The sequence below is a fragment of the Pseudopodoces humilis genome, chromosome 2 (assembly GCF_049639895.1).
Source record: "Pseudopodoces humilis isolate 2021_Gansu_Grassland_sample_001 chromosome 2, ASM4963989v1, whole genome shotgun sequence".
NCBI classification, from domain to species: domain Eukaryota; kingdom Metazoa; phylum Chordata; class Aves; order Passeriformes; family Paridae; genus Pseudopodoces; species Pseudopodoces humilis.
The window spans coordinates 109,971,361-109,995,010 of NC_142201.1; the positions used below are offsets into that span (position 1 = coordinate 109,971,361).

At 46.3% G+C, this 23,650-nt stretch overlaps 1 protein-coding gene across 6 annotated transcripts in view; it reads right to left on the bottom strand.

Annotated features, from left to right (window-relative positions):
* Window positions 1–1,808: 1,808 nt before the first annotated feature.
* Window positions 1,809–23,650, bottom strand: part of ILDR2 (immunoglobulin like domain containing receptor 2) — a 39,835-nt gene continuing 17,993 nt past the window's right edge. The window contains exons 4-10 of one of the 6 annotated variants that reach the window (XM_005524110.3): window positions 20,921–20,977; window positions 16,453–16,599; window positions 15,537–15,713; window positions 10,314–10,427; window positions 8,721–8,931; window positions 7,097–7,784; window positions 1,809–6,286 (exon numbers count right to left, since the gene is read on the bottom strand). In XM_005524110.3, the coding sequence (XP_005524167.1) occupies window positions 6,251–6,286; window positions 7,097–7,784; window positions 8,721–8,931; window positions 10,314–10,427; window positions 15,537–15,713; window positions 16,453–16,599; window positions 20,921–20,977 (1,430 nt within the window). In that variant the 3' untranslated portion in view covers window positions 1,809–6,250. Of the gene's footprint in view, window positions 6,287–7,057; window positions 7,785–8,720; window positions 8,932–10,313; window positions 10,431–15,536; window positions 15,714–16,452; window positions 16,600–20,920; window positions 20,978–23,650 lie in introns of those variants that run through there. The other 5 variants (XM_014253584.2, XM_014253586.2, XM_014253585.2 and 2 more) reach the window with 5 other exon arrangements.

Below are 23,650 nucleotides of genomic sequence, written 5' to 3' on the forward strand. Positions count from 1 at the left end.
ATTGTACCCCTGGGCCAGGGCTCAAGTTTCCCTGGACTAAATTTTGCTTTTAAAGCCAAGCCCGTCGACTTCTACTTCACACTTCTAACCCACATGTAAGTAACAGCGCCTTGGAACTCTGTTTGCTGCTCTCTCTGCCACTGCTCTCACCAAGGACAACGAAACCTGAATGCATTTGCTCCTGCTGTTTGCACTCCACAGCTCTGACTGCAGCTGCCCTGGGGTTGAAAACAACACTGACCCCTTTTGAAATTATGTTCAGCTTTAATTTTTAAAAATGTTTCCAATAGCACCCCTGCTTGGGTTTGATAGAATATCTGGAGAGCCTGGGGTTTTGTCGTGGGCATTCTGTAATTTTTGTTTTTATAGGGGGTAAAAGTGCCTTTTTACAAAATGCCACTCATTCTACATCCAAACTGGTTGGAACCCCTAGGCACCACACTGAAGGCTGACTGGAAATAGCCAAAGGAAAGCAGAGGGGTCAGAGAGGCATTACAAGCATGACAAAAATTGACAAGCAAAAGGGAGAGGGGGTGATGGCCTCCCCTGGCAAAGGCCCCTGTGCAGGCAGGGGTGAATGTCAGAAAGAATTACAAAGGTCACAAGAGAATTCATATGGGAATCATGGCAGGTTCCTTCCTTTAGTATTAGCTAACTTTATTCTTTAGATTTTTGCTGTTCCTAATGCTGGTAAATCCAGCTGGCATTTTTGAGATCACATCAAAATGTTTCTTCACATTATGCAATAGATTCCTTTTCTGATCTTCCAGGAAATGAGAAAGGGACTTCAGAAGCCCCAGGTGACTGTGAGGGTGGTTTCAACATCACAGCTGTTGTAGAAAGCACGTACAGCCAGTAGAGCCTGATGGAGATGCTACACCACAGAGGTTTCTGGAATTTTAGGGGCAAATCTGAAGCACCTGGCAGATGCCAAAGGTGTCTTTGCTCCTGGATTTTACTTTGCTCCAGTAAAAAATGGGCTAAAACCTTTTAGCTTTTATTTCCACATGTTCCAAACCCTGTACTTGGCAACCAAGAACGGATCTTCACACGCATCTTGCGCCTGGAGAAAAAGACAGCTCCATGCAGCTTCTCAACAATCTCCACATCATTAAAATTATTTTCAGAATATCCCAGGCATGATAAACACCGTGGTGCTGCATTTATGTACCTGGAACAGTTTGTAGCAAGGTTTGACTTCTGAAATATTTTGTGATTGCTCCTTCTCAGGGATCTCTCCCAGCAGCTGTCCTTTGTTTCTCAGAGGTGCAGCTCTGGGGTGCACTGCTGATGGCCACCCCTGACCCAACTCCAGTAACAAAAGTGGGGATGTTACAGCTCCAGTCCATATGCCAGCAAAAAGACCTGAGTAATTCTGGCTGCCCATTTCAGCTTATAAATGTGGAGAGTTTCTCAAAAATTTGAACTATTCAAAGTGCTAATTTTGTTAATTTTCCATTTCAGTGGAAATGGAGTGTTCTGAGGATGTTCACACTGAAGCCACCCATTGGAACTTTTACAATGTACTTTAAAGGAATAATGGGATTGAAGAGAAGTAATTACCACTGGCATTTATTTTCCCATTCCATTATGTCAAAACCTTTTTATTTTCAGTAGCCCAGATCACTTTTTTTTGACACCACAGTCTAATCTACTGCTAAAGCTTGATCCTGCTTTTGCTCTAGGGGCTATCTTAAATTTTTACAGGATTCTCTCATCATCTGTTCTCTTAGCAAGTCACTGTTGTGATGCTGTGATTTTAAAACCACAAAACTCTCCGTGTCCTTGACATGACCCAGACATCCATATCCAGTAAGAAAAGGATTTTAATTTTATGCCAGCAATAAAAATTCATCACTGGAACACTTATAATTTGAGACTACATAATAACCAGGCTCATTTATTTCCCAGTGCCAGCATTCTGCAGGTGCTCTGAAAGACACAAACCATTACTCCTCTCCTGAAACATGAGGCTCCTCTCGAGCTGTCTGTCAGTCTCTGGGCCCCTGCTCCCCTGCTGCAGGAGTCACAGGTCATTAGGGCTGTGTAGCTGTGCAGATATTCTAGTCACCCCTCACTTCTTGATTTGGTCCATTTGTTGCTGCTGCAGACACACTTCTAATGGGAAAAATAAAGGTGGCCTTAGGACAGACATGATCAGTAACTGAAAATTCCTGCAGATTTGTACAGAGAGATATGAAATACAAAATTTTAGAGCAAGGTTGCTGCTGCTCATATCTGACTTCAGGGAATTAAGACCTCCTTTTTTTTCCTGCAGCTGAAACTTATCATCTGGTAAAATTCACAGAATCACTAGTCATAAAATCTTCAATACTTTTCCAAGTACCTGGATTCAAGAGATGTTTCCAAATTTAATTGTACAATTAAAACAGTTTTCTTAAAAGAATTAGCTTGCAACTACTTATTTATAAGCTAGATACACAAATGGCAACTCCTTACACACAGTGTACAGATGCCCTAAAGTACCAGCACTGAACAAACAAAACTGACTCAAATAAATGAAGACTTGTATTTTTAATACACACAACTCATTCCTGAGGGCTTGATCAAATAAACTACAGTGACTGAGATAAGGGACAGAACATAACTGAAATGAGAAGATTGTAATGCTTAGGCTTTCAGTATGATTTAAAAGATAGAGGTATTCAGAGACTGTAAAACCACTGGTTTGGGCCCTTTCTGGCATAGTCAGATGCACTTTCAAATTTCTACGTCAACTGTTTCCTGGGTCTGATGGAAATGATAGCAGGCTAAGATCCCTTGAAATTCATGGCACAGGGGTTGCCAAGGTTTTCAGACTAACAAAACATCAACTTGCTAGAATCCTCATATGTCAGGAACGAAATGTTTGATTTAAAACAGCACATAGTGTAGCTCTGTAGACTTCTCAAGGCCTCAGAGACCTCAGATGGCAGCCACTTGCCCACCTCTTGCAAACTGTGCTGTGATTTTCCTAAGAACAAACAATTAATGGTAAAAAAATAAAAATAAAAATGAAAATACTTAAATGTTAGTCTCTCCAGCCATAATACAGGTAGATGGTAAATGCAGTTGCTAAATTGCTCTCCCTCTTTGAAAAGTCATGGCACTCAGGCAGTCAGGTCCCCAGAGACTGGTAAAAGGGAAACATCAGACCCATTTTAAAGGGATAAAAGAACAGGGCCCTGGGAACTCTTGACCAGTCAGCCTCACCTCTGTGCCCTGAAAGATCCTCCTGGAAGCCACCTCAAGGCATATGGATGGGAGAAAAGTGATTAAAGACAGCTGGCTTGGCTTCACCAAGGACAAATCACACCTGCTTACTTTGAGACCTTCTATGACAGAGTGACTGCGCTGGTGGATAAGGAAAATCCATCTGATGTCATGCACCTTGACTTCTGGCCTTTGACAGTCCCACACAACATTTCATTTCTAAACTGGAGAGGGATGAGTTTGGTGGATGACTACCTGATGGACAAGGAATTGGCTGGATGGCCACATGCACAGCACCACTCAGTGGCTCAGTGTCCAAAAGGACACCAGTAACAAGCGGTGTCCCTCAAGGACCTGCAGCAAGGCTGACGCCGTTGGACCTTCATTAACGGCACGACAGTGGGACTGAGTGCCCTCTCAGCAGTCTGTGGGTGACACCAAGCTCAATGATGCCATGGAGTCACTGGAGGCAAGGGAAGCCATCCAGATTCACCCTGTCACAGGCTCAAGGAGTGGGCCCATGAGAACCTCATGAAGTTCAACACAGCCAAGTGTGGGGTGCTACACCTGAGTCAGGGCAACCCCTGGTATTGATGCACACTGGGGGAAGAATGGACTGGGAGCCCTGAGAAGGACTTGGGGAACTAGATGATCTTTAAGGTCTCTTCCAAACCATTCTACAATTCTAAGATTTTATAGTGGTGGATGAAGACTGGACAGGAGCCAGCCACATGCTCTCACAGCCCAGAAAGCCAACCATATCCTGAGATGCGTCAGGTGAGTGACCAGCAGGCCAAGGAGTGGAATTTCCCTCTCCTCCATTCTCTTGAGACCCCACACAGAGTATTGTGTTCAACTCTGGGGCCAGCCACATAAAGACATGGACCTGTTAGAGCAGGTCCAGAGGAGGGAGACAAAAACGGTCAGAGGGGCTGGAACACCTCTTCTATAAAGACAGGCTGAGAGAGTTGGGGCTGTGGAGAAAAGAAGGCTCCGTGGAGCTTCCAGTGAATAAAGGGACCTACAAGAAAGCTGGAGATGGACTTTTTACCAGGACATTGATTTTCAAGTAAAATAGGGTAATTTTAGATTAGATACGAGGAAGAAATTCTTTACTGTGAGGGTGGTGAGACACTGCAACATGTTGCCCAGAGAAGCTGCAGATGTCCCATCCCTGGAAGTGCTCAAGGTCCAGTTGGATGGGGCTTTGAGCAACCTCATATGTGGAAGATGTCCCTTCCCATGGCAGAGGGTTGAAACTTTAAATGTTGAAATCTTTGAAGGCTACCTCCTGCACAAAAAATTCTGCAATTCCACAATTGTATGTTCCTGCTGGCTAATCCCTCTCTGGCCAGGAAGACCCAGGACTGGGATTTCCAAAACATCAGTAGAGGAGTATGTGAGAAGAACATCATCCTTTCATCAATTCACCTTCTCACATGAAAACTGTCATCAAATCCATGGAGATTATTTTCCCTCTCCCCTGACCATTCCTGGTGGGTGAACTATCTTGCAAAGGAGTAATACAGAAATTAATCTATCATTTTTATGGAGAATTGCAGTGATGTTAAAATACCTTGTGTCCCAAACAGTACTGCCAGTATGAGCATGTGAGTCCAGACAGCTTCCCAAATTCCCAGAGGAACAACAAAGATGTCATTTCAGAGGCTGATAATGTCCGTAACAACAGGGCACTAAGTTGTTTCTAGGTGTAATAGGAATCAAGATACTGGAGCTTAAAATGTTCCCATCATCTTTCCTCACATGATGATTTTAGCAGCTAAATACATGACTGCATAATACCCTATGAAAACCAGAATATCAGGCTTCCAAATGGTGTGAAGCACTCACTTTTAAATAAAGCTATGCCTGAGACAACAGCCACTAAAACCACATCCCAACCAAAGTGAATGGAATGGTTTTAAGTGAAAAGGGTGACTTTCAAAGCTTGTATCCATCCACAGTGCTTGTTCTTTTCCACTGCTGTTACTGCTCTCTTCAGTAGTACTTTCTTCTGGGAAACTGTTCCCAGAAAGGAGTGATACCAGTGGCACAGGATGAAGGTCTGCAGCTGCCCTCTCACTGAGACTGTCCCCTTCTTGCTTCCTTGAAACAAAAAGGCCACTCACGAGAGTGGCAGAGGGGTCTGGTGGTGCTGAAAGCAGAGCACTAGGAAGGCTAGAGCACTGCTTTTAAAACAGTGGAGTAGGTACTCCAGCTTGAAGCTCTACAGAGTCACAGTTGAGCTGCAGGGAAATGCAACAGCATCAAAACAAAACACAGTTGGGGGCAGGGGGGAAACAAATCATGCTCTCATTACAATAAAAGCTACTTTGACCCACTTTCAAAACAATACATCCATCTCACCTGCAACTCTCATCACACAACAAACAGAACTAAATATATTGAACAAATTAGCTCATAATTGTCCCTTCCCCATTCAGCCCTTATCAAGGTAACATCTCATCAGTCATTTTCTTACAGTGTCTGAAAGACTGTGGATTTTCTTTCGTGATTTAGGGCCTGATCAGCTGAAGATAGTCTGCAGTTGTAAGAACAAGGCCTCCTCCCAGCACGGGAATGATACAGAAAAGGCTTTAAGTATGGAGACAATTTTGATTCAGAGAACTGAGACAGAGAGAGCAAGAGGCACACACGCCTCCCTCTGCACGTGGGACAGAGAGAGAGGCACAAAGGCAGCCTCACTTGTAGTTCAGGGCTGCAGGGAGGGCTGCAGGGGCAGTAGGGATGTGGCTGCTGTCCAGTGCAGAATGGAGGGCACTGGAAAACAGGGTCCCAAAGAGACCCCTAGCCTCATTTTCTGGGCAGACTCCCAGAGCCTCTGAGATCAAGTGCTGTCCATGGGAGTCAGTCTCTTACAAAAGCCTCAGCTCCCCTGGATGAAGCAAAAAATTGAAACAGTCCATGGCTGATGGCTGCAAAGATTCACAGAGGCAAGTTTAGCTTGTTGTTCTGCATCTTCTCCACTGCAGTCACCTCATGATATCCAGCCCATCAACATGACAGGTCCACAACTTCAAACCACAAGGGACATCCTTGTTGGGAAATCATTCTGAGAGAAAAGAGAGAAGATTAAATGTCAACATTTAACAGGAAAGCCCTCACTGGAACAGACAAAGGGACAGACAAAGCTTTGACAGAGACACAACTAAACAGCAACAGCTTTGTCCACTCGTGATCCAGTCCTCTCTCCCACAGCCAAGCTACTCTAATGATAAGATCTTCCTCAAGGTGCACACTTCCCCAGATGGGTTAGATGGGGAAGATCCTCTCCCCCAGCAACCATGAACTCATCAGTCCTCACTAGCTTGGACTGTTACAGGATGTTTTGCACTTGCTGGTATCCTGGGTGAGGAATGCCTTTGGCATGAATGGCCCACACGGAAGCCCATGGGAGTCTCTCCCTTCAGAAAGATGTCTCTTATATCATCCCCTGCTGCCAGCCCTGTCCCAGTCCAGAAGAACAAGAGCCTCTCAGCCCTTCCTTAACAAGGATCAAGGCCAAAGCAAAGCCCTGTAATTTCTGTAAGGCCTCGGTAACTTCCCTACCACAATCCTCCTCAACTCTAGATAAACTCCCACCACCTTGGATTACCAGGCCACAGATGCCAAAGACATTGCTTACCTCCCCAGTCCCAGGCACATCTGGCTTTCCCCTCCATCCAGGACTCCATGTAGGAGCTATTACCCCTTCTGGCTTCCTACCCCCACAGTTCCTTCCCCCTTCCCACAGGAAGTGACACCCAGACTCCAGGTGTTACCATCCTGAAAAACCCCATTCCCATCAACTCTGGTTAGTAACCCCTGCCTGGTGGCTCTCCGCTCAGCCTATTTGGACCAGGACCACCAGACATGGCCTCACTGTTTTCTTGGGGTCCTTTTTCCTCTTCTTGTCAGAGGCATTGAGGTAGGCCTGTTCCCTGGCCCTGTAGGAAGGGCCTCGGCTCAGCTCCCTCTCGCTGTAGGGGGGCAGGCTGTCCTCCTCCTCCTCCTCGTCCTGCTCGGGGGACGACGACTGCTGCGGCTGCGACTTCTCGGCTTTGTAGGTGGAGGGCGGTGACCAGCCATAGTAGGTGCTCCCTCCTCTCTGGCTGGGCTGCGAGCTCAGCTTCGAGGGGGTTGCACAATGGTCACCACTCTCATCGTAGCTCCGGGATTTCCTCTCCAAGACGCTGCTGAGGTAGGAGTGATCGTATTTCTGGCTCCCTCCGGGTGTCCGGCTCACCAGCCTGGGGAAGTGCTTCTCCTCGTGGGCCCGTCTCCGGGGCGGGCTGTAGGACCAGCCCCGATCCGAGTCCGTCAGCGGCTCCCGATTGCCCCTGCAGCGCTTGGTGTAGTATTCCTCCATGGAGCTGTCCTGGTGGGGCAGCCCCCCGCCGCGCCCGCCGTGCGACTCAGAGCGCTCGAAGCGCCGCATTTCCTGGCTGTCCGCCCGCCGCGGCCGCTGGCTGTAGGACTCAGCAAAGGCCGCCAGCTCGTCCATGGACACGGCCGGCACTCCCACGGAGAAACTCTTACGGGACAGCATCTCCGACTTGGATCTCTGCTGGCTGGAAGAGGGAGGAGGTAGAGTTAGAGGGCAGGGTCCAGCTGTGCTCATCCCCTCGGCTGCCTGCACAGACAATGGAGGGAAGCAGGCCCTCCAGGGGGCACGAATCATCTGAGCTGTTTTCATCATTTTCAATAGGAAGAGATCTATCACATCCTTGAAACCCAGGGTTCTCTCTGCTGACTGTAAAGGCAGCTTAGTGCAGGTAGCTCAGGTCCTTCATGTCTAATGTTACTTGAGGTTATCCCCGGGGTGCACCTGCCCTGTCCTCCAGTATGCAGGGCTGGACCTGCTTCTCCTTCATCCGAGACCTTCTATGTGTATATCCTGCTGGAAAAACCCAAGAACCCAGCCATAGAAGCTCACAGCAGGGCAGTTTTGAAGAAGGTTTAAAGACAACTGGTACAATAGCCCAGAACTGAAGGAAGGAAATCCCTGCCATTGCTTTTGGGATACTGGGTTGCTTGAGGGAAGGTTGTGCTATCTCTCTTCTTGGCACCAGAGTGCAAGTCCTTTAGGCCTGGAGCACTGGTCTAACTGCACCAAAGCAGGAGGGTATGACTCCTATATAATAAAGCCCACCAGCACTGGGAAGTGCTGGAGGCATAAGATACAAAGCTCAAGAGAGATATTTGCACTTTCCCACTGTGGGCAGCTTGGCTTGGTTCCCTATTGATCTCACTTTTACATCCCACTGGGACTGGGGCTTGTACCTGGCTTTACCAGCTGGGTAAGCTTCAGCAAGCTTGTGGCAATCAGCTTCATTCTGACCTCATCTAATGACATGTCCAGATTTCCTATTTCTCTCTAGCCCATCTCTCCTGCTAAGCAGAGCAAGGGCAGCAGGAAATAGGGGAGAGCTACCAGTCCATCTGTCCCTTCTGCTTTCCTCACCACTTTGCCAGATAGAGCTGTCCCCCGGCGTGGTGCCCCTCACCTGTGCCAGTAGCTGTCGCGCTCATCCCTGTACTCAGACACAGCCTGTGATCTGGAGGTGCTGCCCCCACCCACGACTCCTGCCCAGTACTCGGCATCACCATCCATGTCCCCCGCGGGGGGCAGAGGTTTCCTCCGCGCCTGACGGTAGGGCTGGCGGAAGTTCAGGTCCTCCTCGTGCAGCGAGCTCAGCTCAGAGACGGTGTTGTTATCTGCAGGGGAGGATGCAGGAGAGAAATGAGATGGGCATCGCCTGATGGCAGCCAGGTGGGGATTCTGAGGGTATCACAAATGGCATGAGATGCCTGTGCTCCAGATAACAGCCTTCAGGAAGAGCTTCCCCCCAGTAATATGTGTGAGCTCCCTGCCCTTGAGAGGTGGTCACCAAGCTTGGTGGGACACCACTACAGCACAGAAGTTGTGCCACCTCCCCTCTTCCTGGTGTGAGACAGGCTGGCTCTGGATTTGGCCTGACTTGCCCAACCTAAAACAAAAGCAACCCCCTCAAAAAAAGATTAAGAAAAAAAGTAAAAGGCTGTCTGAATCACTGTCAGTCTCTACTCCATCAAGCACACTGACATCTGTAGGCCTGACATACCAATCTGCAGAGGTCTTTTTATAGTAAATCTTGTGGGTGGAGAAGACAGTGTGCTCAGCAATGACTGTTTTAGAAGTATATATAATTTGTTCGTTATGCCTAATCTGTAGAGAGCTTTGATGTAGTGTCATTCCTTAAAACCCTTCCCTCCAATGATTTTCAGGATCCCAGATGTCTGTTTTAAGTGAGCCTCTAGCAGTGCCTAACATGGGTTAGCTCTGTGTGCTGCCCACAGGAGCTGAGCCCCCAGCCTGCCACAGGACAAGCAGCAGCACTGCAAGCCCTCCCCACGCACCTTGTCCCATTCTGCACCTCTGCTTCCTAACGTGGAAAGATCCTCACTTGGGTTTGTATTCTCACACACATTAAGTGCAGCCTCAGCCTTTATTTAAGGAAATAAAGCTTACAAGTGGCTGTGACAGTGAGGGGTTCCACACAGTTCTGAGTTTGCACCAGGTCCCTGTTCACCACCCTGCTCCTTCTGCAGGGCAACAGCCACTCCAAACAAACTTCCTGCTTCCTTCAAGCCACGCTGTGGTCACTGCAGCCCACAAAACACACTTTCAATAAAATCACCCCTCTCCTTTTTTGCCATGCTTGGAGTTTACAGGCACCACACTCTTAAGAAATTGTGGAAAACAAAATATCCCAGATATTATCATACCACAGGCTGTAGAAGGTATGAGTAGGGACTTGGCTTTTCAGATACTGATGATCCTAAAGTTTCATTATATGAGTAGACAATTTTCATGAGCTTTTCAGTATCCCTCACTTTGCTCCAAGAATGATTAGGTAAGCACCAGACCTTTAAAATTGGAACATATCTGTAGATACTTAAAATCCAGACTTTATCTGTCCCAATTGGCTTATCCTGGATATCATATCCTAGGGGCTGACCCTGAGGCACACCAAGTGAACTTTAAACTATGAATTTCCCAGTCGTTCTTAGGTCAGTGGGAAAAAAGAAAAATAAATCAAACCATGCTTGTTTCTCACATCGTTCTCGCATCCTTCTAGCCGGGTCAAATTGAGCCAATTCTTTCTCCACATAGTACAGCACCTTCATGGAGTCCCTGTCCTTGTCAGCCTGGATCCTGTACCCTTTGCGCACTGCTAGGGAGAAAAAAAGAAAACATTAGAGGAAAACCCATGTAAGAACAAGGAGCCTTTCCCACAACACTGCTTCTGTAGTTGAGCTCACGTCTCAGCAGGTAGGCTGCGTCAAAACACACTGAGTCAGTCGCTGCTCCACAAGAAATTTGTCTACAGTGTGGGATGTGAAGTTGTAAGAACTTGCATCATTTTGAAATTTTGCAGGAAGAGCAAAAGAGGTTTGGAAATGCCCAGTTTGTACAACCATCCAGTGATGGACACTGAGCATGGTGGGCCATCTTCACAGCACCCCACCCTCTCTTGTGTGAGACAGGCTCGCTCTGGAGTTGGCCTGCTTTTGCCCAGCTAAAACAAAAGCAAAGCCCTCGCTGCCGCAGAGTGATTCCAACTCCCACAGATGACAGCAGAGAGAAAAGAAGAACTCATTTCTCCTTCCTCAGCACTACTGAAAGGATTCCTCATGGTATGGGAGAAGTAGTCCCAGAAGATCAGGGTTCCTCTAAGCTCTCAATCTGCAGGAAAAGCAAGCACCTGAGCATTTGGGAGCTGTCACTGTGCAAGACCACTCCACCCTCCCACCCCCATGAAGTCTCCTCACACAGGTTGAAGAGTGTGTGGCTAAAGCTCCAGAGAATACAGAAGGAAGCACAAAGTCCCACAAAGCACATCACACTGCTTTGAGATTTATACCGACTCCAGGGGTGAGGCCAACCAGGTCACTGGTAGCTGTGAAACTCTGCTCTGGAATTCTTTACAAGCTTTACTTTACAGAAAAGGTGTGAAATGCTTGATTCCTGGGAAGTCTGGACAGCTTTTTGCCTTGTCCATGGGCCTATGTAAAAAAGAAGGCCCTATACCCCTGGAGCCAAAGCAGATTTAACTCTGGCAGGTTAGCACCATACACACTTTACCTACTAACAATAGCTACAAACAGCCTGCCTACCTTAAGGCAGGCCTATGGTCAGCAAGCAGAGAACTCCACCTTTCCACTCTTTCTTTGAAGAAAATAAGGTTTTTATAGCAGATTATTTAAGAAAGGTCTCAGCCTGGAGCTATTACAGGATTGATAGAAATTCAGGTCTAGGTACAAGAGAGGACTACATCCCTCAAAAATTCAGCCTTATTAGAGAACCATCATAAGGACAATTCACTTAGCCCTACAAAATGGAACCTGTCTGCCTTGAATGGGGTTAACATGTTCCCTTGTGGGAATACTGCAGTGTTACATGAATGCTCCTGCTGGGGAGCAATTTAAACACTTGGACAGTTGTTCTGAGCCAACCTGTTCCTTCTGTTTTATCCCTCACCACCGCAACACATCAAGCTATTAACATATGGGTTCGGTAGTACGTCGCATAGTATGTGCTGTGTGGGCTGAGCAAGGACTTGGCAGAGGTATTCTTAGGCACCTCCTGCCCTAAACTGCTGAGAGTGTATCTGTGCACTAGGAAATAACCATGCTCTTCCTCAGGAATGGCTGTGCCATAGAAATGGGTAGAGTGATTGATTCCTCCCATAACCCCACAGATTGCTTCAGCGTTCCACTGTGGGTTTGGACTGAGCATGTGTAAGGTGAGTGATTGAGATATTGCCTTGTGTGTCTGCACTTGGGAATGGCATAGGATGTAAAAATATAGTAGGGGTCTATCAGGGTCCTTCTTTTAACGTGCCTCCAGACAGCACGGCTGACAGCAGTGTGTGCTTTATTATCTCTGTGAGTGAATGCACAGTGGCTGGAAATGCAGACAGTGGTTTACAGAACACAAGGAATCCTGCCCCTGCCCCCCAAACAGGAAGAACAGCAGGTCTCCTCAAATGAGGCTGGACTGACTGGCCTCCAAAGTGACAGCCCTGGCTGCACTGCAAGAGCAGCAAGGGCAGTTCTCCACCCCCACATCGTGGCTGGTACCTCACTTCTGTCTGGTACTGTGCCAGGAAAGAGGCCTCTCACTATTCCTTCTTCTAATGTGTGGACTGGAGCTCAGCTAAGCTGCCACCTCATTTATACACAGGCCAGCAAACCACTCTGACCTACTCATAACCTTTGGGGAACTTGAACAGGCAGCTTCCAGACTCTCCCCAGAGCCACTGCTCACATTGAGGCTGTGTCAAATATCTATTTGGGCAACCTCTATAGCTCCTGGAACTGATAGAGAATTAGCTAAGCTTCATGCTAGCTTCATACTAAACTTGCTACTGCAACTCCCTATCAAAAGGCAAATTAATTTCTTGGCTAATTCTGCAAGCACCTAGAAATCAATTTTTAGATTTAAATCTGCAAAGATGACTGCGAACAGCTCATAAAAAGTATTTTGCACTACAGAGGAAGCAGTTTTGTCTCTGTTTGTTTATTAAATATTTCTCATAATGATACTAAATATTCAACTTATTAAATCTCTTCATTATTCCCTCAGCTGAGAAATAAGAGATATTATTGCTTCTTCCTCACACTCTTCATCTGTAAATTGCTATAATCCTTTAATCAGGTCTGAATCATTTTAAGACCATTTTAATTATAAAGAAAAAAAGATGCAGAGATGTTGACCACATGTCCAGAACCACTTGCTGAAATCAAAGGGAATGGAACATTCTTCCCATATTTTCTTCTTTTGAACAGTTCATAAATTTCTAATGTTTAGTTTGTATTTAACTAGACACTATTTTTATTCTTCTGTGGGTGGAACCAACACAGCCAAAACTGTAAGCTGTCTTCCTGCCCAGAAAGGACACCACTACTATTTTTTCCAGACAAGTATGTTTAGGAAGTAAATGATGTCTCATCCTTATACCCTTCTCATGTTAAAGATCTAGGACCAAAAGCTTCCCTGTGTGCAGAGTTTGAAGAGCCACTAGGTAACCACTGCATTTAAAATAGAGCATTAATCCTAACTTAATGTGTTGTCAACACTCTTCTAAATAAGAGAGCTAAATGTTTTGGTGTTTTTTTCTCCATTCCTATTATATATTCCATATCCTAAGTTTAGGATAGAGTTCCTAGGCTCATTCTGAGCTTTGCCACATGGCTTTTATATAACCCCAGACAAATTTTCTAAATATCCTCAGGCCCAAGTTTGCTCACTCAATCCCCTCACAGGGGTCATTTATAAGCACAGACTCTATCTAGGGCAAAGGATGTCATTTTTAGCCAGAATTAACAAATCCTCCAGCACTTTTGATCCCATTTTTTTCAAATGGACTTGACAGAAAGGTTGAAATCCCAAAGATACAAGTTTCAGATCAGACCTACACCAGCTGTATGGAGGACACAAAGGCTTTTTATTCTCCTTCTGAGAAAGGCTTTCATTATAAACTCAACCATCACCTGTTTTGTTTAGGTTGCTGCCTGGCCAACAAGCAAATAAGTAGCTTGGAAAAGCCACACAATGTTTTCTCTTCTACAGCCTGTCATTAGGGGATATTATAGCATTGTGGAGGACCTTATGTGTAAAAGAACAGAGTACAGGCCGTAACTCTCCCATAGCCCCACAGCTCAAGCACCTTGAACAACAGGTCCATGATCCAGACTAAGGGTTTGTCCATATTATTGCAAAAAAGATTACCAGATTTTTAAAAAAGCTTAAGAATCTCTGTTGTCTTGCAACAAAGGTTAAAGCTCTGTGATAATGTTTTTATTTGCCATATATACTATTTCCTGTCAAGTCCTGAAGTGAGGGATTGAGTCCAGACACTTTATTTGGATGCATTATATATTAAATGCATCCTTCTGTATAAGGATCATGGCATCCTAAGAGCCATTCCATTTGGCTACCAAATGTATACTCTGTTTTTTATTCTGAACTTGTGCTCTGCTAGTAGAGACAAGACTGGGAGCTGTGATCTGACTCTTAAAAAATCCCTGGAGTTCCCACAATCAGAACCACACTCTATGTGCAGTGACATTTTTCACAGGAGAAAGAAATTGAAGCACTGGGGTGTCATTCATCATTTTCTGACAAAGGTTTTTGAATTGGATATGTTCTGCATTGGATCAGTGATTGATTTATTTCCTGTTTCAAAATGCTCCATTCCAGAGCTCTGTTTTGATTTCAGTGGCCAAAAAAAAAGGTGTGATTGTTGAAAGAAAATATGTTTTGTAATTCCAGAAAGGTTAATTTCAGAAAGGTTAATATACTGACTGGGGCAGCAGAAGCATCTGTAGGGTTGTTCCAGAAGCTTAATTAATTATGCTATTTAATCTTGTCTTTTCAGATGTGTTTTATCAACATGCTGTCATGAGTTAATTTAACAATTGATACTTAGTGTGGTGCTTTGAAATCAGACTGTAGCTGGGTCAGTGATGACTCTACATTGGTGAGAGTTATTTCTGCTGCAGAATGTTTGAATTTAGACAGCCACTCTGATTCTGGAATGCATGTGGCTAAATTGCTGCCCTCTTTTCTCCTTGATGGCAGCTTCCTTTGCAGCAGCAGAAGTGACCCTCCCTGAGACAAGAGGCATCACACTGACACTCTAGGTCTGACACAGATCCACAACTCCTTTCTAGTCACGAAGCCTTTCATCACCCACGTTTCACAAATGCAAAGGCTGAACAAGAAAAGTGGCCTACTGATTTCTGTAGAGGACAGGGTCCAGCCCCACAAGATCTTGGGCAGAAATATCAAGGGAATAGGTTACTTTGCCCAAAATGCCATGGGGACAGTAAAACATGCTGCAGCAAAAACTGCTGCCAGAGGCCAAGCAGTGCCCTGCAGAGGGTTGGAAGGACAGTTTACAAAGAGAAAGCAGCTTGCAAGGCATCAGCTCTAAGGGGAAAATGGCTCCTGCCTCTGCTCTCCTGAAATCATCTTTGTCCTTTTGTCCTCTGCAAGCCAAATGTCTGCAGCAGTAATGACAGGGGTCCTGTACAGGGACTTGGCCTCCCATACCCTCCTGACCTAATTAGGCACCCACAAACTGACTCTGTGTTGATGGCCCTAGAAAAGTTAGACCATGTGGCCCTAATGCAAATGTCATTGTCAGAGAAAGGATTAAAATTTCCCTGTGTTTCTTCTCCTCACACCACTCAATCAGTGACAATCATTCCTGCCCTTCCCAGCCCCACTCCCAGTAAGAGGACTCAAAGTTGTGCTTGGCACTGCAAATTACCATTTTGGCTCCCTCCGCTGGCCTCACTAGGGGCTAAGGGAGGAGGGTGTGACTTATCCATCAGCACAGCAGGAGATGGGACACCAGCTACAGGAACACTGGGGATGTAGTATGGACCTGGCATGGCAGAGACTGCAGGGGGGTACCCAGCTTTTGCTGCTTTGCCTGCTACATACACTGAAAAAGAAAAAAAAAAACAAGAGTCAGCATCACACACCAGCACCCCACAGATCCACTGGACATGTGGATGAAACCTGCACCAACATTGGTAGCGATCCCACAGGAGACAACCAGACAAATGAATTAACAAGGACCAACCTAAATTTCTCTAAGCCTCAAAGGGTACTGAAGGGAGTTTAAAATATGTACTGCATGTAATAATAATGGCACTGCGAGATGCCCAGAAAGACACTCAGGGTACTACAGCCAACATGATTTAGTGGCAGTTCAGCTTTAAAAATAACTGATGACTCAAGCAGCAGGATGAGGCTCATGGAACTTGACAGATCTGACTGAGCCTGACCAGGAACCTTGCTGGGTTGCAAGGATTTTGCCCTCTCTGTTGTAGAGGACATCTGATTTGCATTGCCAGGAAGAAACCTCCCAGGATGCTCTTAGCTCTGACCCTCAACATTCACTGACACAACAACAACTTTGGAATGGGAGCATGACACTTTGGAAAAGCAGACACAGCTGCCAAGGCAGGGAGGGCTTGGGGAATTACATTTGTAATTAACTTTGAGCGTTCAACCATTGAGTAATAGGTCAGATGCTTCACTCCCTAAGAACCAGTCCTTTAGCCAAGCAAAGTGCTCAGGGCAAAAGAAGCAATATTAGCAGATTCTCCCCCTGTTCTGCCAGGGAGCAGAAGTAGCAGGGCAGAAGATGTGCACCAGGCTTGGACAGGGTCACTCACGCGCCCGGGGACAGCAGCAGGACTCAGGACAGCAGGGGCAGCGGACGTAACAGCAGCAGCTGTGCGGGCAGCACTGGCACCAGCAGATCCCCACCAGGAGGAAGAACAGGAATGCTCCCAGGATCACCAGGCCCACAAAGACCCACTCTGGAAAACAAGGGGAGAAAGGGAGATAGTTACAGGACTGCACATTGCTGTGGAAGAGAACATCAGCAACATCCTCCCAGTGGAGAGCATGGGGACAAAACACACAGGTGAATAACAGAAGAGGACCGATTCCCTGTGGGTCTAGGACTACGATTACTCCTCCTCTTGTGTCAAAGCAGAAATGGCACGTGACAGTGAGAAACGAGCTACAGAAATGTGGTCCCTTCTGGCAGCATCTCTGGCTGGCTGAGAGGCAAGCAGCAGAGACAGGAGCCCCGGTTCCCCGGCCAGAAACCCTTCGTCCCACAGCAGACCCGCGCCAATGCCGCGGGACGCGCTCCATTAGCAGTTGGCCCTCATCAAAGACTCATTCTTCTTGGCCATGTTCATGCCCTGCTTATGTGTTTGTTCCCTACCAACATTCCGGTTTTAATGGGACAAATGATGGTGAAAAGCAGGCTATAAATAGCCCAGTAAACGAGCCAGGCCTGCCCCTTCACAGTGAGGCCTACGCAAGCAATTATCCTTTTGAATGTTTCGAACGAACATCCTATTCAGGCGCCACAGCCAGCCAGCAAACCTAACAACCACCTTTTTTGTCCCCCACCGAAGCCTCAGATGATGTGTCCCAAAAGGGAGCAGCTGAAAAACACCCTACAAATGAAAGCACGAAAGAGCTGGCCCACAAAAACCAGGGTGGGGCTTAAAGGGGAAGGGGAGGGAGAAAAGGTTTCTCAAACTTTGCTGCTGGAAAATCTGGTGGGAGCAGGGCTCAGCCTGTGCCAGAGCAGCACCTACTGCCCCATAGGAATTCCAGACTAAGGGAATGATCAGTGAACACATCTGGACCAAGAAATCACAAGACCCTGAACATACAGGAGGCCTGGAGCTGGTTTTATGTCAGAGAAATGCACCAACCTATGTCAAAGCAAGACTGCTGGTGGGAAAAAGGCTCCAGGTGTACCCAGGTGGTTATTCAACCCCCTTGGAAAAATCAGAAAAAGCAAATAAAGTGGGGTTGCTTTGCAGTGGGAAAGGGTTTATCCCCACTTCAGAGAACAAAAAAGCAGCATACCACTATTTCCAAACAGAAGTCCACGGTCCACTAAAGAGTCTCCTGGTAGAGAATTATTTGAGATGAAGTATCGATACGAGGATTGCAATGTGCATGAAGAATCACACAGGGAAAACAGTGCACCCCTCACCTGTGTTGCTAAGCTAAAAAGTCAAGGAAAAATGTTTCACTTGGACCATTCAAAATAGAATTTTTTCCTAGTTCTTAATACAGCACAAAAATAAGAAGTGTCATTTTTGATCCATCGGCAGCGTTCTGTTTGAACAAAAGTATGATTCTTTACTTTGCTGGAGTCTTCCTTAACTCTTCTACAAACAATTCCCCTTTTTAAAAATGCCATTTTAAATCTAGAATTTAAAATTTCCTTTGAAAAATGTCAGTCAAAGATCTGGCATCGACAAATCAAAACACTTCAGAAGTGTGAAGTGAAATATTTTAATTTTTTTTAATTCTTTGTTTCTTTTTTGGCTGACACAGATGAATTTCATTTATATTTGCATTTAATTTTGGTCCCTATGGAATATTTTTTGGGGTTGAACTTACTATATGCTGAGAAAAAATGAGCTAACAAGTAAGGAAAGGGCAGAAGGGAAGCATTCATGAATAGGAAAGCACAAGCTGAGAGATTACTGACACAGTCCCTCAAGTTCTGCTTCTAGCAGCTGTTTTGCTTAATATTTTCATAAATTACTTTGACACAGAAAATAAGAATGTGTTAAAATATCATGACAGTAAGCAGTAGGGATGCATTGTCAATAAAGGCTGGGACATGTACAAAGAGTCTACTTGGGTCTACAATAGGAGATGTGAAATGCAGTATTATCCTGAATTTCAAAGTATGCAGCAACGCTGTTGCATACCTGTCACACCAGTATCACAAGTTCAAAGATCAAGAACAATTTATTTTCTGAACAGGACTTCACTGGTTGAAAAGAACTGAAAAAAAAGAGAAATGATCCAGTACACATAGGATTACTCAGGCAATACAGCCACCAAAAATGGCAAATGTAACCCTAAATATTTGTAATCAGGGAATGTAATAATGTAATAAGGGAAGAATTTCCAATAGTATTAAGGAAATATCAATGCCATCACACAAGGCCTCCTCTCCACTTGACTTCATCTGAAGTTACTGATGTTATACAGCTCTGGCCATCTTTGCAGCAGAAAAGATGAATTTAGGTCGATGGAAAGCAGGGATTTGAGGGATGAAGAGACTGTGGAGCCTGCTTGGCAGCAGGGGAGCTGAAGCCTGCTGAGTTACTCTATTAAAGAGAAGGCTGAGGGAAGATGTAGCTCCTGCCTGTAAATATAGTAGGAGGATAAATGCAGGAGGAAAAGCAGGTATTATAGTTAAAAGATCTTACATAAATGGACAGAAATAGATGATCAGTGATGTAGAGAGAAGCTAAAAGAAGCCCATCAAAGAAAGTGATCCAATGGGAAAGAGAAAGGCCAAACCTTAGGCCACTCCTAAGCTTGCCAAGCTTACAGAATGGATGAAATTACATGGTGCTGGGGATGGAATGCAAGATAGGGAGCCAGACTATCCTTTCCAGTCCTGTATTTCCTAATCTATGCCAATCTAAGCAACAGCTTAGTGGCTTTTTCTTTGTTGTGTTCTCATCTTGTTTTCTACAACCATCATGGACACAGAAAAGGAGGTGAAACAGTACTGCTTGATACAAGTGGCCAGCCACAGCTATCCAGTGAAACTCAGATGTCAGATGTCCAGAGCTATTAGTGAACAGTTCACAACCACTCCATAAAGGGTAAAAGCCTGGTGGAGGAAAAAACAGACAGCAAGTCCATTAGAAGTGTATCTGTGGTCTCCCTGAACACATTCTAGCAGTACAAAAGGGGGTCAGGTTAGTGTGTACATTGCACATTGCAGGATACTCACTCAGCATACAAAGTGGATGTTTGAAATCAGTGTCCCAGCCACAGGGACCTGTGAGTCAGGATTTTACTGAACAGGAAGTTAGACCATCTCCTTTTCTGATGAGGTCAAGAAAACAGCAAAAAAAGGCTGTTGGCTCTTCCTTTATGCACAGAACTGGGATTCAACCAGCTCCCCCTGTGTAATGCTGAGATTCAAATGACTACCAAGCTGACAAGCTCAGTGTCCTTGCTGTCTGGAAACTACTGGTTTGTGCTTGCAGAAGTATCTGTTTTTTTTTACTCAGGTAACATCAAACAGCAACTGCTGAAATGTGGTTTGCTGCTGCATCTTACACTTTCTTGTTGTCTACCCATGCAGCAAGGGTACCAGAAAGATATATGGCCAACACACCATAATTTTATACCCATTCAATAAAATTCTAAATAACAGAGGGAAAAGTGTTAGGCAATAGAGAATCAACTGTTATCTATGCTGAAAAGACCAATCCCTCTCCTGCCATGCAGGAATTCTAGGGAGCTCTGGGTTACATTGGAGGTGGGTGAGTGTCTGCCTTCTCTTCGTTTGCATCTCTGGGACAGGCTCGAAAATAGCTTCACACATTTATGTGGAATTGCATTTTTGCACAAAAGTGTGAAATAAATGCTCCTCAGGCACCACTGGGGAACGATCAGATGACTTGAGGGCTAAATATTCTCACAGCTTTTCCCTTTCAAGAACAATCTGTTGCACAGCCTCTGTCTCCTCTGCAAGGAGTGCCAGAAGTGGTGGCTCTCGCTAGTGTTGGCTAGCAAGGGATTTGTCACGGAGCTCTCACGTCCCGGTGTTGCCGAGATCACGGCCTGGCCATGCAGCACAAGAGGGGCTGTGCCACTGATGGGTTGCTAGCCAATGCTCTGTTCCCAGCACCTCCTGTGCTACCATCTGTGGGGATGGTGGAGCAGTGGCACAGGCCAGGTCTGGGGAGCTGAGTGACTGCACAGGAGCAGCTGACCCCACAGAGGGCTGTGGGGTCTCACAGGCTGCAGAACAGATTCCTCTGTGCTAGCAGGGGGAGAGCAGAGAGCTTGATAGAAAATCTCCCCAGAACAGCTCTGGCATTTCTGCTCTCACACTGATCCTGGCATGGCATCAACCATCTCTGCATGCTGGCTCCCAGCATGGCCCGGCATCAGCTCTCTCAGATCCGAACCCAGCGCTTCCCCAGTAAGTGACAGACTCTTCTCTTTAAATCCCCAGATAAAACACACACACAAGTGAAACATACACCACATAAAGATGCTGCAGAAGGATAAACAGACAAGATGACAGAGGAATAAATGATTAAGGGTGAAATGACTGAATACCTGGCATAATCTCCACAGCAAAACTGGGCAAGAGATCAGCAAGCAGCCCTGTCCTGCCTAGAAAAGACAGAAGGAGGAGAAGAAGGAGAGAGGTTACTGCAAGAAAACACACTCCCCAGCCCCTGCCTTAGCCTCCAGTTCCCTTCCTCATCAGCCCACTTGCACTCTGCGTTATGTGAATTTCTATCAACCACAGATGTCATCCTGCTCGGTGCCTGGTGTCTGCCTCTGCACTTCTGCCATTTCTGTGTCCTTGCATTTTATCTTTATCAGCAGAGCTGGGGGGAAAGAATCTGGAACAGAGCATCTCCAATCTAGACACAAAATGACAAGAAAAAGGAGTCCCTTTAGCATGGTTACATGGTAACATCTTCCTGGAGTTATGCTCTACACATGCAAAAGCTCCTGGAAATGCACAACAGCCCTTAAACAGAAGGACACGGTTTATTTTAAAAAGTACTGATGTAGTCTCTACAGAGATGAAACATCTTTTACCCAAGGCTATTGATAAATCAGCCGCATGCTTCCAAAACCCATGGATGCTGCTGTCCATGTGGGGCTCAGTGAGTGCACTGACAGCTCCAGGAAAGGAGCCTTGAAGGAATGTTGTGCATATGTGCTAATTATTTGGAGATGCACGAGCATCTTGGTAAGACTGTGACAAAGGCCAACTCCCAGTGGAAGCAAACCAACAAGGGAAAGATTTGTGTAGAAATTTGTGGTATCACTTTGCAAAGGAAAAAGGAAACAAACAAACAAAAAAAGGCAAGTCAACTTCAAATTTATAATTCACAACCGAATACAAACAAACTCCAAGCCCAAAGGCAGCTCGGTGTCAGTTTGTTTTGGCACAGAATGTCTGGGATATTTCCAGTACACAGCAAACACCCTGCACAGTGCCCAGCTGTAATTTACACACACCTGTGCATTGGCAGAACAGCCCTGAGCGCAGCTGTGCTGTGAACTCTCCCATAGAGCCCCAGGATCATGCTGGGATTTTTAAAGACATGCATATGGTAGGAGAGCTGCAATCTGAAGAGAGACACACATTGTGGGCATAACAACGGGAGCAGCTAAGGGTAAGCCAATGCAAAAGTGGTAGAAAGCTACCTTTAACCTCCCCACATGCCCTCCAGGTCCTGCACTACGCAGCACTCAGACACAGTGATGAACTGGATCCCAAGTTCCTCGGCCTCTAGTCTGTCCTTGAAGGTTATTACAATCAAATTCCCACCATCCGTTTTCTCTCAGTGCTTCAGCAGAGACTCTGTAGAGATCAAAAATCCACAAGGAAGCCTGCTGGAGCCATAATGAGTATACCATGGCTTCAGGCAGTGCTTTGCAGCCAGTTGCAACTCATCAAAGCTGACTGGTACTCACAGGGACGCCCATCCTGATGAAGTGGTGCCGAATCCTTAGCAAAAGATAGCAGGGTGATGCTTCACATAACTGCTCCCCATTTACCACTTTGAGGGAGGACTCCTGCCACCAGTCTGCTGCAACATTTTTATCTACATTTACAAAGAGTTTCATGACATTCTTTGCAGTCCAGTTCCTGGAAGGATCAAGTATCCAAGCCTCTCACAACTAGCATGTTATGTTCCACGTGCACATTAAGTATATTCCTTATTCTGATAAAACAATACACAATTCTTTTGCAGGCCTCTGTGTGCATATGTGAAAAGCACCCACGTGAACCACATGCATGCAGAATATGGGCAGACATGAGCATGTAGCTCACCTCCCATGTGTTATTACCTCTGCACAAGCTCACATGCAGCCTGTTTGAGAGCAGATGCCACTGGACAAATTGCTGGAGGTACATAGTTAACTTAGGGCTTTTATTCGTGGTTAAAAATGCACACACAAGGAAATGACACCTTTAAGCAGCAGAAACTCCTTCTCAAATGGCCACTGACAAATGGGTGCCTCTTTATTTTAAACCTACCTGGAGAGGCTCGAGCCCTGTTAGTGGTGGGTACTTTCTGATCTCCAAGAGGAATCACATGTCCAGCAAGGAAAAACATCCCTCAATATAACAGTGCCTGAGAACTTGGTGAAAACAAAGACAACCAAAGCAGCTCTTCTGTGCTACACACAAACAGCCAGTATTTCCCTGCTTGTGCAGCCTCACTTGGCTTTTCAGAGTGTCTGCCTGGGGAATTTGCATCCCTGCCCTGCCAAGGGGACTCACACAGCCCTGGGGGCCCCAGAGCCTCCAGCAGGGATGCACAAAGCCTGGGAGGACCCAAGGCAACAACAAACCCCACCACAGCTCAGCCTGAACTCTGCCTGCCTGGCCCAGCCCAGCTGACAGCACAATGCCCACCCCCGGACTGCTGCAGCTTTCCACAGCTCAGCCCCCGCCCCGGGCTGAATTAATCCCCTGATAACCTTTCCCCAAACCATTCCTTCAGGGAAGCCAACAGGCTGAGGCTGCCCGCGGTTGCCCCAGCAACGGGAGGCTCCCACCACTGTCCCTCATTGAAGACAACTTTCCTCCCTCTGCTGCTGCTGCTGTCAGCAACAAGTGGAGCAAAACCCCTGGGCACAGGGACAGGGTGACTCAGGGCAGGGCAGGGCTGCCACTGGCTCTCGCCTCCTGCCCTCTGCAAGCCTGGCCCACACGTGGGCACAGCCCAGAGACAGCTGGTGGCCATAGAGGGGATCCCAGGGCAGCACCCTGGTGGGTCACACACTGCCCCAAACACAGGGCAGGGTGTCCTTTTG